Source organism: Schistocerca gregaria, chromosome 3, assembly GCF_023897955.1.
Source record: "Schistocerca gregaria isolate iqSchGreg1 chromosome 3, iqSchGreg1.2, whole genome shotgun sequence".
NCBI lineage: Eukaryota > Metazoa > Arthropoda > Insecta > Orthoptera > Acrididae > Schistocerca > Schistocerca gregaria.
The window spans coordinates 551,534,614-551,549,544 of record NC_064922.1 but is presented as its reverse complement, the minus strand read 5'-3'; the positions used below and the strand labels follow the sequence as shown (position 1 = coordinate 551,549,544).

The window sequence follows — 14,931 nt, the reverse complement described above, 5'->3', positions numbered from 1 at the left end:
TAGAGCAAATGATTTGGCCACCTAAATCACCCAACATGAACCCCATTGAACATGTATGAGACATAATCAGAAGGTCATTTTTTGCTTAAAATCCTGCACTGGCAACACTTTGCCAATTGTGGATGGCTGTAGAGACAGAATGGCTCAGTATTTCTGCAAGGAACTTCCGACAACTTGTTGAGTCAGTAACACACCAAATTGCTGCACTATGCAGAAGGAGATTTGATAACGACATTAAGAGGTATCCTCTGACTTTTATCACCTCTGTGAAAATTTAAATTTCATGCACAATGTGACAGTTTTTCAGGCACCTCATTCTTTATGATGTCATATCATCTGAACTATGATAGGTACGTGGTTCTTACCTCCCACAGCGACTGTTGCCTGACAGTAAGGGATAAGTATACCAAGTTTTGCTAAATCGGTCATGTTGTTCAGACCCAGATGTGGAAAACACACACACACACACACACACACACACACATTTTTATAATATATTTGGGTTAATACCACCATCATACTATGATGGTTGGCAGGATAAACAGTAATGGCACACTTTCCCTCCAAGCTTTTACATTGCACTGAAAATGTGAAATGCACAGAACACAATATTGAAAGTGAGAAATTGGGCTATCCTCCACTTTTTCCTCCCTATATCATTTATGGTGTATGTATGCTTCACATGTTAGGAAATTTATGTATTGAACTGAGTACAAATGCTGTTTAATATGGTATCTACCATTCTATTGCATTTATTATTATATTCTTAGGCTGAATTACGGCCGAGGAATATTGTATGTGGCTAAATTTATTGTGTAACAAAGGTATTATTGTCTGAAAGGATACAGTCATTAAATTTTGTATGTTTACGTGTAGTGTAACAAACTTGCATGTAACTTAACCATCTACCCGGGCCTAGGTAAACATGACAGACTGAACATATGCACTCAGTTGTAGAGCATAAAATCTAGAGCAGATTTTCTCTTCTGTAATATCTGTTGCAACCAAGAGCTTCATTGCATTGTACGGCATAAATTATTTGGACTAATTCACTATACATTCCAATCATAACGGATTTGTGTTTGTACAACAGACTAGAGGACATCGAGTGCCACATTTATCAAATGTGCTAAGAAATTTCCATTATTTTAATTACCATAAGTATATATTTCATTACTTTGCACAAATTAATTATGTGTGCATAACTAGACAAGAACATGTACAAAATTTTACAAGCAGAATTGTAACTGACCATCTCTCATATTCAGTTGACCTGAGGGAGTCAGATCAGATATAGGTTCGATTAGAAACAATTTGGTGTTAATAAACCATTACTGACACTGAAAACTGGTAGAAGGAAACAGGGTGGAAGATAAGGAAAATGTAAAATTTGGACGTATACATCTTGGATAATATTGTCTTGTCAGGTGTCATCTTGCATCAGCAGCATAATGTGCAATTGTCCCATCATGTATCTACTACATTCCCTTACCATGAGCCAAGGGTGAAACTTGAGACCAGTTAGATGGGAACTTAATTGAAAAGATTACATTTCAAACTGAAATAAAATGGCATATAATCATACATTCACAGTTGTTCACAAATAGTTTGTTTGTGGACCCACAAAACGTTTTTGTTTCTTCAACAGGTCAGACACTTAGTTTAGCTACTAAGCTAGTATAGTGCAAAAGGCATGTTCATCTTCACAAAATATCTACGTCTACACTTACATACTCACTCCGTAAGCCACTGTATGGTGTATGGTAGAGGGCACGTTGTACCTCTATTAGTCATTTCCTTTCCCATTTCACTCCCAAGTGGAGCAATGGAAAAACGACTCTCTGTATGCCTCTATATGAGCCCTAATCTCTCTAATCTTATTGTCGTGGTCCTTACATGAAATGGGCTTTGGCGGCAGTAGAATTGTTCTTCAGTCAGCTTTGAATGCGAGTTCCGTAAGTTTTCTCAATAGTGCTCCACAAAAAGTACATCATCTTCCTCCAGTGATTCCCATTTGAGTTCCCTAAGCACCTCCGTAATACTGGTGTGTTGTTTGAACCTATTGGTATCAAATCTAGTAGCTCTCCTCTGAACTGCTTTGGTGTCGTCCTTTAATTTGACCTGCTACAAATCCCAAGCACTTGAACAGTACTCAGCAGTGGGTCCTTCTAGTGTCCTGTATGCAGTCTCCTTTACAGATGAACCACACTTCCCTAAAATTCTCCCAATAAACCAAATCCAACCATTTGCCTTCCCTACTACAGTCCTTTTGTGCTCATTCCATTTTGTGTTGCTTTGGAACATTACACATAGATATTTAACAAATGTGACTGTGTCAAGTAGCAAACTACTAATACTATATTCGAACATTATGGGTTTGTTTTTTGTCTCATCTGCATTAACTTTCATTTTTATACATTTAGACCTAGCTGCCATTCATCACATCAACTAGATATTTTCTCTAAGTCAATTTAGTATCCTCCTACAGTCACTCAACAACGATACCTTCTCACACACCACATCATCAGCAGCAAAGAGCCGCAGACTGCTGCTTTCCCTGGCCACTAGCTCATTTATGTATATAGAAAATAACAGCGGTCCTGTCCCACTTGCCTGGGGCTCTTCTGTCAATACCCTTGTCCCTGATTAACACACCTTGTCGAGGAAAACATATTGGGTTCTGTTATGTAAGAAGTCTTTGAGCCACTCACGTACATTCGAACCTATTGTGTATGCTTGTACTTTTGTTAGCAACCAGCAGTGTGACTCTGTGTCAAATGCTTTATGGAAATCTCAGAATTTGGAATCCGCCTGTTGCCCTTCATCCATGGATCGGAGGCTCTCGTGAGAAAAGGGCAATCTGAGTTTCACATGAGTGATTCTTTCTAAAACCATGCTGATTTGTGGACAGTAGCATTTCCCTCTCAAGTAAGTATATTATATTCAAACTGAGAATATGTTTAAGGATTCTGCAGGAAACCGATGTTAAAGATATTGGCCTGGAATTTTTTGGGTTCATTCTTCCCTTTTTATATACCAGAGTCACCTGCACTTTTGCTTCGGACTTGCAAATGAGAGATTCATGATAAATGCAAGCCAAGTAAGAGGCAAATGCTGTAGAGTAGTCATTGTAAAACCAAATTAGGTTTCCATCAGGACCTGAAGACTTAAATGATTTCAGCTCTTTCAGTTGTTTCTCTATGTCGACTTCACTTTTGCTATCTTCTACTGCCACACCAGACTAGTCAATGAGTGAGTGGGCAGAAGCCTTTAAACCCACTTAGCAGTTTTAAAAAGGACCAGAATTCTTAGGTTCTCGGCAAAATCTGTTGCTAGGGTATGACAGTGGTAGTTGTTATTGTAAGCTTTGCACATCAATCTTTTTACAGGTGCACAAATTGCTGTTAGCTATAGCCTGTCATTTTCACATTCCATTTTGAACTGAGAGTGCAACAACCTTTGTTTCCTCAGCATTTTTCAAAATTTGATGTTAAACCACGGTGGGTCTTTTTCATCTGTAATCCACTTACTCGGCACTTACAGTTCCAGAGTATGATTTACAATCTATTTAATCTTTGCCCATAATTTCTCTATGTCCATCATACAGGAACTGAATTATGTCAGTTCATTGTCTAAGTGAGGTACTAACAACTGTCTGTCTGCTCTTTCTAGTAGAAATACTCTCCTAGCCCTCTCGACTGATTTATTAATTTCGGTAACCAAAGTTGCTATGATCACATTATGGTCACTAATCCCTGTCTCGATAATGATGCTGTCGATTACATCAGGCTTGTTTGTAGCTACAAGGTCTAAAATATTTCCATTGCATGTGGGCTCTCGAACTAACTGTTCAAAAAGGTTTTTGGAAAATGTGTCCAAAATAACTTCGTTATAATGTTTGCCTGTACCCACTGCAGTGAATCCATAGATCTCCCAGTCTGTGCTCAGCATGTTAAAATTGCTTCCAACTAATAGTGCATGATCTGGGTATTTCTGCATTACTGACTGTAGACTTTCTGCTAGTGACTCTAGAACTGTCATAGCAGGGTGGTTGGTGAAATCGAGTTAATTGTTGGATGTTTTTACCTAGACCTGTTGTGCGTGACCAGATAACTTCACTGTCACATTTAAATTTGACCTCATTAGTGACAATATTTTTGTGAATTGCTGTGAACACACCCCCTCCTATGGTGTCTAATCTATCTTTTTCGATATACTTTCCATAAATCACTAAATATCTCTGAGCCTTTTACTGTGGGCTACAGTTGGCTTACGGTCCCAGAATAATTTGAGCGTGAGAAGTTTCCTGGAGGGCAGTAAATTTGAGAACTTTGTTACGAATACTTTGACAGTTAACTGATAACTTTTTGTTAATCAAAGTGTCCTTACTCTGGGCATGGTGTGGTATTGCTATCTGCAAGTTGTCTGGTGAGTGTTCATCAGAGAACCTCAACCTACCACATAGCCTAAAAAACCCCTTTGTGCCCTCCACAAGTACCCAGCTACCCTAGTAGCTGCTTTATTTGTGTAGTAAACCCCTGACCTATCAAGGTGAATCCTGCAATTCCCCATCCAATAAGGCAGGTCCAGAAATCTGCAGCCAAGTCCATCACAGAGTTGGTGAAGCCTTTGGTGAAGACCTTCCACATGGCTCCAAACAAAAGGGCTCCTAATCAACTGTGGGAACAATGGTACAAATTGTGAGCTCTGGTTGCATCCTGCACACGAAGTCAGCAGCCTTCACCACTTACCTCAGCCGCCTGTGTGACCTGAGGATGGTCTCAGAATGCAAGTGACATGCATTGTTGATGCCGATGTGAGTCACAACTTCCAGACAAGTGCACCCTGCATGCTCAAAAGTCATAGGCAAGGCCAGCTCTACATCCCAGATTTCCAGTCCTGAATACTATCTACCTAAGGGGTTCCATAACACTCCCGGTGTAGGAGCTTCTGATAACCAGTAAACCCTTTCCCACATACGCCTGCTCAGACGTGGCTGAAGGAATGGCCACCTGTCCTTTCACAGGGCGAATGGTCAAGGACAAATTGCCAGCCTCCACATCAGCCCTCTGCTTAAAGCGACGCAGTCGCTTTACCAGCTGCCACTCATCCTCCAGAGAGGATGGATCCACCATGTTGAGGACACTAGGAGGTACCTCAGTAGCAGAGCCTGTGAGCAAAACAAGACATTTGATGTGTCTCATGCAACATGCCAGATTCTCTGTCGTCGCTACACCCTGAGCCAATTGCTTGGATATGACTGACCATAGCCAAAACAGCATTCAGCCATTCATAAACTTTAGCCAGCTGCTCCTGCGTCCGCACGTAGCCTGCCCACACCCTATCGGTTCCAGTATTAGTAACTTAAGAATTGACTATAAAAGTACAGACAGTAACCTAGATATTCAACTTGGTAACCACCTTATGTGTCACCAGTGGAGGCTGACACCTTATGAGCTGTGAAGCTAACTGTTCAGCAGAAATGAAAACTGCACTACAGACTGCCTGACAACACTTTATAGTAACAAAAACATGAGACTAAAACTCGTAACTAGAGGAAAAAAACTGCACGAAATTTAAGAAATATGCTATTAAGAAAACACAGAAGCAGCTAAGTCTACACACTCAGGTGACAAAAAGTCTTGGGTACCTCCTGATATCATGCCAGATCTCCTTTTGCCCAGTGAATTGCAGCAACTCGACGTGGCATGGACTCGGCAAGTCGCTAGAAGTCCACTGCAGAAAAATTGAGCCATGTTGCCTCTATAGCTGTCCATAATTGCAAAAGCATTACCAGTACAAGATTTTGTGCAATGAACTGACCCTTCGATTACATCCCTAAAAGTCTGATGGGCTTAATGTTGGGGGATCTGAGTGGCCAAATCAAGGAGGCGAAGAAGGTGGTATACCTGCCATATGCTGGACCTGTTTCTGCAAAGATCAGCAGAATTCTTTCAAAATATGATATCAAGAGTATATTCTGTCCATCCTCCAAAATTAGGACAATGCTAGCAAGTGTGAAGGACGACCTGGTGCTACGTAAACCAGGCATTTACAACATTCCGTGCCAGTGTGGAAAGTCGCACATTGGCCTGACAACCAGGACGGTGGACATCAGGTGCAAAGAACACCAGAGGCACACCAGATTCGGACAGGCACTTAAATCTGCCATAGCGGAGCACTGTCTGGAGCTTGATCACTCAATGGACTACAACAACACCAAAATTGTGACACAGACGCCAAGATTTTGGGACAGTGTCATAAAGGAGGCCATCGAGATCAAGATCACAGACAACCTAATAAACCGAGACAGTGGTTACCAGCTCAGCTCGGCGTGGAGTCCGGCTCTGGAGCTTATCAGAACCCAATGAAAGGAAGCAAGAAACTCCTCAAGAAGTAGTAACACCGCAGGAGCAGCGCCAGGCGGGCGCAGACCGCGACTACAATTCCCCACGTGGGACGGGCCTTTGACAGCTGCCACGGCCACAGATGATGGACGAACTGGGCGCGGATGACCGTCAGAGCACCAGGGAAGTGCCAACACTTCAGGAGCTGCGCCAGGCGGGCGTGGACTGTGAACGGAGTGCCCAACAAAGGACGGGTCTCAGAGAGCTGCCACAGATGGAGACCAAGTCGGACGCGGACATTCGAGGGAGCACTGGGGAAGAGACAACACCTTACTAGCAGCGCCAGGCAGGCACAGACCGCAATCGGAATGCCATCAAAGGATGGGCCTCAGAGAGCTGCCACAGATGGTGACCAAGTCGGGCTCGGACGTTCGAGGGAGCACCAGGGAAGAGAGAACACCTTACAAGCAGCACCAGGCGGGTGCGGACAGCAAAGAGAGCACCCGGCGCACTCTGGGCATAAATACTGGACAAGATCCTCCAATACGCAGTCTCAGGTAGCACCTGAAGAAGGCAACGAGTTACATGGCTGAAATAATTTGCCAGAGTGACACAAACATCCAGCAGTAAACCTGATTATTCCACATGTCAAGATCTCGCTGGGAAAGCCTGAAGAGTTATGTAATGATTTAGTTTATCTCAGGGAGCAGCATGACTTCATGAAAAGCCCCCCTTTACATATTTTAAGAGAGAGGTTTGATTCTATTTTACATCCGTGCTAATTTATAAAAACAACTGTGATTTTCTGTAACCATAACGGATAAAATAATGAAAATTACTAAATATTAGATTAAAACTGAAGAAACTGCAAAAAGGTGGGAATTTAAGGAGATGATACATGGATAAACTAAAAGAACCAGAGGTTGTACAGAGTTACAGGAAGAGCATAAGGGAGCAATTGACAGGAATGGGGGAAAGAAATACAGTAGAAGAAGAATGGGTAGCTTTGAGGGATGAAGTAGTGAAGGCAGCAGAGGATCAAGTAGGTAAAAAGACGAGGGCTAGTAGAAATCCTCGGGTAACAGAATAAATATCGAATTTAAAGGATGAAAGGAGAAAATATAAAAATGCAGTGATTTGCTCGTACACCCAGTGTTTTAAGATGACTTGCCTCACTGACACATAAATCGTATAAAGGCACACTTGTGGATGCCAAAGACTGATGCACAGGATTTAAAATGTAACTGGGTATGATTGAATGTAAGGTAATTTGTGGTTGAAATGGAATCTAATTATATTTATTTAAATTACTACAGTCACAGCCATTTCAATTTTGATGCATAAAATTATGTAATAATATTGTGACAGAATTAAGGGAAAGGCTAATTTTTTCACCTTTTCTTTTGCTCCTAGATTCAACAAAGTAATGAAGATATCGAGCTATTGCATCAAAGAATTGCTGAGCTTGAAGAAGATAAAGGTAACCTACAGTTACATCTGGTAGACTTTGATGACCTGAAAGGTAAAAACAAAAGCCAATGGAAAATTTGTGCTCAGGGTCGGGTTCTTTTTCTGGAAAAAGGTGCTGTAAATATAGCTTGTGGAACTGTGGTTTATGGTGTCTGTCTGTCTGTCTGTCTGTCTGTGTGTGTGTGTGTGTGTGTGTGTGTGTGTGTGTGTTTGTGTGTTTATTTTGTTGTGTTCTGTGTCACGCTGACATGAGCCACAAACAAATTATAAAGAGTGATAGTTGAGGCCAGCATGTGACGTACTTCGTTTCATTGTAAAACAACCCAGTATTTAAAAATCAACCCAGTATTCAAATCAAATAGAAAAAAATTATAAGACAACAAAATGGCCAGCCAGTGCTTCCTTTTGAGAGGCAAAATTCCAAGAACTTTCCTGTAGAAATATTTGAAAATAGCCGAAAACTATGCCTGGCGTTTGGAAGTGGAACAAATAGTGCAGTTAAGAAGTAGGAAAAAAGAAGAACAGGGGAAAATCAAAATGAAAGTGAGGGGAAAGATAAAGAAGGTTTAAAATTAATGCAGTTCATAATGAAATTCTACCAATGAAAAGAGTAATAAAAGGGTGAAGAGAGGAAAGAGGGGAGGTGATATTAATGAATATTAAGTCTAGGAGATTGACAAGGTGCAACAATATGTTCGAAAGTAAATTCGTGTCTCTGGAGTTCAGGGAAACTAATACTAAGTTGAAGAACTGAAGTAGCTTATGTGATGGAGCAGGCACTCACGTCTCATGAGTCATGCTGTAGTGTATACTCAGCATCTGGGTACTTGACTGTCCCCAAGTCAGACATTTCTTCTGTTTGTGTGTCTTATCATGAACATAAAGTAGTAAATGATGAAGACCAAGTTGCCTAAAGTGACATAGACAAGGTGTTTGGATGGCTTTCAGGTTGGTATTGGGAAAGTTAGTCTTCTGGAGCTGAAAGGTCATGTGTGTGTGGGATGTTAATGTAGAAAGAGACCATATTAAAGTGACACAGAAGGTTCCACGTGGAAGAAGGATGTTAATGTATTCAATATGTTCCAGAAAGTACTTGATGTCTTTTATGTAGGATGGGAGGCTCAGCATGATGAGTTAGGAGGTGCTGGTGTACAAGGACTGAGATGTGTTTCATAGGGATTTGAAGCCATTGAGACTTGTACAGCAGTGAATTCTTTTCCAGCTTTACTAAGGTTTGAGAATTCAGGAAAGATTGGGAGACTATGCTGAAAGTGAAGAAAGTTGAGAATCCCTGGAGCAGTTGATTTTTCAGAGGAGGAGAAGAAATTTCTTTGGAATTTGAATTGCTTTAGACAATGTTCAACAGTCGCTCTGTTGATGTGGGTTGGAACAGGATAGTAAAAAAGTGTTTCCACTTTAGGTTACAATGAATGAGAGGAGGGAGATCTTTGACTAGGGCTGATGACTGAATTTCATTCTAGGATAGAAGGTTAGGCCTTTCAAAAGAGAAATATGTCTCTGGATCAGAGAGGAATATTGGTGAGAGGTCTAGAACTAAACATAAGGCTTTTAAGAGGGATAAATCAGGTAATGCGTTGTGAAATCTACCAAGTAGCAAATACAGAGTGACATCACAATTTAGTAATGGTGATGAATTGGCTGAAGTTTAAGAAAACTGTCAGGAAGAACCAGTGTTCACTGCAGTTGGAGTCTGAGGTATCCATGAATAATATAGTGCATTTTAATTTCTTTAAGGCTGGTAATACTGTGATAATGGGAAAACAAAGCAATAGCTCAGTTGATGAGGTAGGGACATCTCTAAACACGTTAATCACATAAACTACAAAGCAAATATCAGCACAGCTGAAAAATTACAAGGAAACAGAGATGTTTTTGCCAGCTCTTACATTCAGGATGCAAAATCTATAACTGGCAACAGAGACAGCGAAAGTGAAAAATCTCTTCCTAGCTTTTGGAACTGCTAGGGATAAAAGAGTGATGGAATTAGGGAGGCTGGGTAGGTTCCTCAGACCTCAGGTCGAGGGGGACCAACTTATTGTAAACTAATAATTCTAAAAACTAGCAAAAGTTTTTTTCTAGTACTGTAATTTTAGCTCCCAAAAGTAAGCACTATGTAGCTATCTCTGGCTCCTTGTAATTTCACGGTTTTCTTAAGTGAATTCTCGTTTTGAGATATAAGGACGGCAAGTGTAAGAAACTTTAGGTGCCAGAAGAAATACTTTATATATCTGTCGGAAGAGCAAAGAAACGAAAGCAAAAAGCTGCAAGAAGAATATGAAGAAATTTCTGAGGAAATGATTGCCAGAAGGGCATATAGAAAACTGAAAATAACTTTTGAGAATTTAAAAACAATGGCTTCAATATAAAGAGCACAAAGACAGTTCCACCATTAAATGCAAGAAGAGAGTAGATGGTAGAAAGAGTACATTCAGGGTCTTTGTGAGAGGGAGAAACTACCCCTAATGCAATAGTAGAACAAATGGGTGTTGATTTGGATGATGTATGGGATTCATGTTCCTTTGTGAAAATCTTGAATGCTTCATGCTCTGCATCTTGTAAGTATTGTTAAAAGACTTCTTGCTGTACACCTTCCATGGTAGGAGAGGAAGCCATAGAGAGCGAAAATGGTAGTGGAAATCAGAGTTTAGTGTATATAGAACAAATAATTGAGAACTTGTTGTAAATGCTACTCCAAGATGAAGAGATGGGCACAGAATAAGTATTTGTGGTGAATTGCATAAAACCAATCTGAAGACTGATAAAAGATCATGATTTGATTGGAGATGTGCTGGGAGTGGAAGATTATGGAGGTAGACCAGGTTAGGCTTGTGTGACAGCAAGGGCTGTGTCATCGATGGTAGTTTAATGGTTGTGGAAGACAAACATTTTATTAGAGATATGTAATCAACAGGGTGGATAGCATTTTAAGGTGGTGTGGGGCATTTTGTTAAAAGTTTATGGCTGACTTTGAGGAGAATTACACTAGATGTGATAGAAGACTCAGGTGCTGGTGAGTTAAAATCCTTTTCAGACTTACCATATTTAGACTTCCCATTCTTTCTTTATTTCATTTCACACTAATTATGGAATGTTCTTTTGAATAGGTGAGCCCCAGATTGTTTCCACATCCTCATCTAGCAGAGCCATTGCTTCATCTGTTTTACACATTTGTCAGCAGGGCATTAAGCTTGAAGTATCCTTACAGATGGTACAATTCGTCAATTGTCAGATCCAAGATCGGGGTACAGGGGAGACGACAGCAGGTCAACTGCATGATCATTGTAATTTTTTTTTTATTTCTGATATGGAGGACAGAAATATTTCACACACTCCTATTATCTATGGACGAGGGGCGAGCAAAAAAAGAGAGAGCAAAAATGAAGATTGGAAATATGCAGCAATCAATCAACTTCACAAGACAGTCGTAAAAAATTACAGGGTAACTTTCAAAAACTTACCCCACAGTATCAAGTAGATCACAAACAATTTTACAAACAGACAGGGAATATGTAAGGTGATTTTGAAAAGGAAGATAGTGCATCAAGCACTTCTTCAGTTTCAACTTGCAAACAAAACATTGCATAACACCAAAGCTGTATCATATCATCTGATCTGTAGATGTCAGAATACCATGTGATTTTATAGACAGATCAACCCTGATATCCAGATTTTATGAATTCAAATTGGTGAAAGGACCATAAGAAAATGGCAGCTACATACTAGAAAACAACAGAGAAGATTACAGAAAAACTTGCGAAATCATCAGTTAGAATCTGTTGAGTATGTGCTTCTTTTTTGTGCATATGGAAAGAATAGATCACCAATAAATTAAACAAATCTGCCAGTATCCTAATGGAAAAGTTATGCAGATAAAAAATGACAATATGACAAAGATTTTTAAAGCAAAAAAGAATAAGAACTAAATTTAAATTCCTGTATGGTTTACAAAAAAGGTTAGGAAAAAAGATGCAGTAGATTTTTTACACAGAGAAGGAAAGAAAACAACCAAGTAATGGAATAGTACTAGGAATAAAGAAAAAAATTATATAAATTGGAAGCACACATTCTGAGCAGTTATTTGATGTGATCCATAGTTGGTTAGAGTTAATAAAGATGGACAAAGAGAAGATCCATATGTAAATAATTTCAGTTCTATCATTACTGTGTATTTATTCTGATAATTTTACAAAACAGATAAGAATAATGGGGAACACATATTTGCAGCAGTTTGGATCACAGTGTTTGATCAGTGTTTATTGTTTTTCCTTGTGCTGTGCGCTTATTTTGTTTTCAGTAATTTATACTGAATTAGTTGTTGTTGTTGTTATCCTTTGGCATAAAACAAATTAGAATCTCTTGTGTTTCCCTAATGTTGTGGGGTTTGGTCCCATCATTTTCCAGGAATCACTCATTCAACTATTTCATACCTTTTAATATAAGTTGGTACATAATGTTTCTAGTTAATCATTATTTTATGAGGGACACATTATAACACACATGCATGAGGGAAAATGCTTTACAGGGGCAGATACTTGACAACTATACATTGTGCCTGGGTGCTACATGGTATGACATGTTTAATTGAACATAACTATTTAAAACATAATTGTGTTGCTATATGAAGACATTTAGTATCTCTAACTGCTTAGTAGTGCTAGAATATTCTTGCATGTTTCTGCATAATATATCTTAGAGATAAATTATTATTCTTCCGTTAATTGACAAGATTAGGATACTTTTTCAGCTTGACAGCCAGCTGTAATGCTAAACTAAAAGTGGCCGTAGTTTTGTACAAAAATAGGAGTTGGTGGTTCTAAAATTGCATTGCCTTGAAATCAGATCAGATAGCTCTACCCCTGGAAAGTAGGTAAAAAATGTTAATTCAGGTAAAAGAGGACATACTGTAAATCATGTCTTGCTGAAGGCAGAAGATCAACAGACAGACACAGAAGCAATGACTCCTTTGTCTGTACAGAGAGACTGAAGAGAGAATGAGTCATCTGTAAGATGGCACAGTGTATAAGACTCTGCCCTTGAGTTCAGGAGGAGTGATATCCATGTGGCCATCCGGATTTAGGTTTGCTGTAGTCTGCCGAATTTTCTGTAGGAGACTGCCAAGATGATTCTTTTGAAAAACGTCTATGGCCTATTTCCTTTTCCATTCTTGTCCATTTTGACCGTGTTCTAACGCCTTTGTCACTACCAACATTGAAACACTAATCTTTTTTTCCGATACGATATAATATGGCAGTGCCTGTGTTATTCTGAATTACAAAGCAAAGTTCCTTAGGACATGCATGCATATCCAAAGGAACAGGCACTGCAGTGACTACAGCCATTACAAAATATGTCAAATGTAAATGCAATTGTGAATATGAATAACTATCAGCTGTAGAATGGAATGATGACATTCCATTCTACAGCTGGTGGTTTTCCATATTTTCAATCGAGATTACATTTAATGTAATCCTTTTTTCTTCCCTCTCCATATGTGAAGAGGGGGTTTAAAATCATCCTGATTTAACTTTCATGTGGTTCCACTAAATCACTTAGGAAGTGAGGATGGTTCCAAAAAGGCCACACCAAGTTTTATTCCCATGTCTATTTCTAACAGTGCCAGTACTTTGCTTTAGAACTGTGTGTACATGCATGTGCATTGTGTATTTTTGAGAGGAAATAAAGTGTGGATTGTTTACTATGACAACCCTGCATCTTTAAGAGAACACTTCAGTAATGATGACGGAAAATAAAGCTAGCATAAAGCAATTATTTGTGTGGTAATATTGGACTACAACATATATGCCAAAGAGCAGAAATGGGTTTGAGTTCATAAAATATATTTCTACATAAGATGAATTCCACACAAATAATGAGGAAATGATCTCTTTTATTACCACTGCGTAACTACTGTAAGTAGCAAGTGAAATGATGATTCAATGCAAAATAAGCAGAAGTGTGGAAGGAGAGGGAATGGAGAGTAGCTGGGTTAAAGAATAAGAAAGGCAATGGAACGTACGAAATACATATTTGGGTTGGGGGGAGATAGTATGAGGAACAGGTACACAATGGAAATGCAGATTGGGCGGGTGGGGAGACAGTATAAGGAACAGATACACAGAATGGAGAGGGAGTAGAAAGGTTGGTAATTAGCATTAAACCACATAAAAATGGAAACCAAAGAATGTCTTATAAACATGAGGCACAGAAGCAGCATAGTATTCTTAACAGATTATTCATATTTGTGCATGACATTTTTGAAAACAATAGATGCAGGTGATCAGATAGATTCTATCTCTCAAAATTTTCTTAAGATTTTTGACATTGTGCCACATTGTTGACTGAAAGGGTTCTGGCTGGCAAAAATTTAAAAATATAAGCATGTAGTATATTTAGTTAAGTATATTATTTGCCAACTGTTCTTCTAAGGTTTTGAAGTGATCTTTGACTTGTTTACAGGACCATGAACATTTTATTTCATGGGCTTGTCAGTGTGGAAGCATCCTTAATACTCTCTAAAAATAGTCAAGCGATATATTTCAAAACATTTTTGTAATTCTATTGTTGAATATTGTTCTTTGGTCAATCTTAACACTGCTTACTCTCCCATGCTCCCCTTCAGTGGTCCACATGGTGTCAGAAGCACCATGATGTACTTGTGCTGTAGAAGCACCTGCTGGTGAACTCCAACCACTGAATGCCTCCTGGGGAGTACGTCAAAGAAATAATAATACAACATAAACAAATATTTGCATTGACATGTAGTATTAGATGCAAAGATGTGGAACTGTGCATTATTTGAAGCATACTTCAAAGCGTAACATTAATAAACAATATGATTACTCATTTATGGACAAAGAGGGTACAGAAAATATTGCACCTCTGACTCTAAACGGAAAAAATCCTAAATTTAACTACAAAAAATTCTGTACACTCACACAACTATTGACCAAGATACAATCATGTGTAATATGTTCACAAATACTTGATTGCCTCAAATAATATTTGACTAATAGACTGACTGAACAGTGAATGTTCCACAGAAATGATTATAACATAAGACTTGCCTCAATGATGTGTTAACGTCTATAAATGA

General features: G+C 39.1%; 1 protein-coding gene across 9 annotated transcripts in view; it reads left to right on the top strand.

The window, feature by feature from the left end:
• The window catches only part of LOC126355056 (protein lava lamp), a 176,747-nt gene that overhangs the window by 62,455 nt on the left and 99,361 nt on the right, over nucleotides 1-14,931 (top strand). For 5 of the 9 annotated variants that reach the window (XR_007565438.1, XM_050005215.1, XM_050005213.1 and 2 more), the window contains one exon: nucleotides 7,761-7,869. Coding sequence is in view for 8 of the 9 variants with exons in the window: in XM_050005215.1 (XP_049861172.1) it covers nucleotides 7,761-7,869 (109 nt within the window). In the remaining variant the exon portion in view is untranslated. The remainder of the gene's footprint in view (nucleotides 1-7,760; nucleotides 7,870-14,931) is intronic. The other 4 variants (XM_050005217.1, XM_050005218.1, XM_050005221.1 and 1 more) reach the window with 1 other exon arrangement.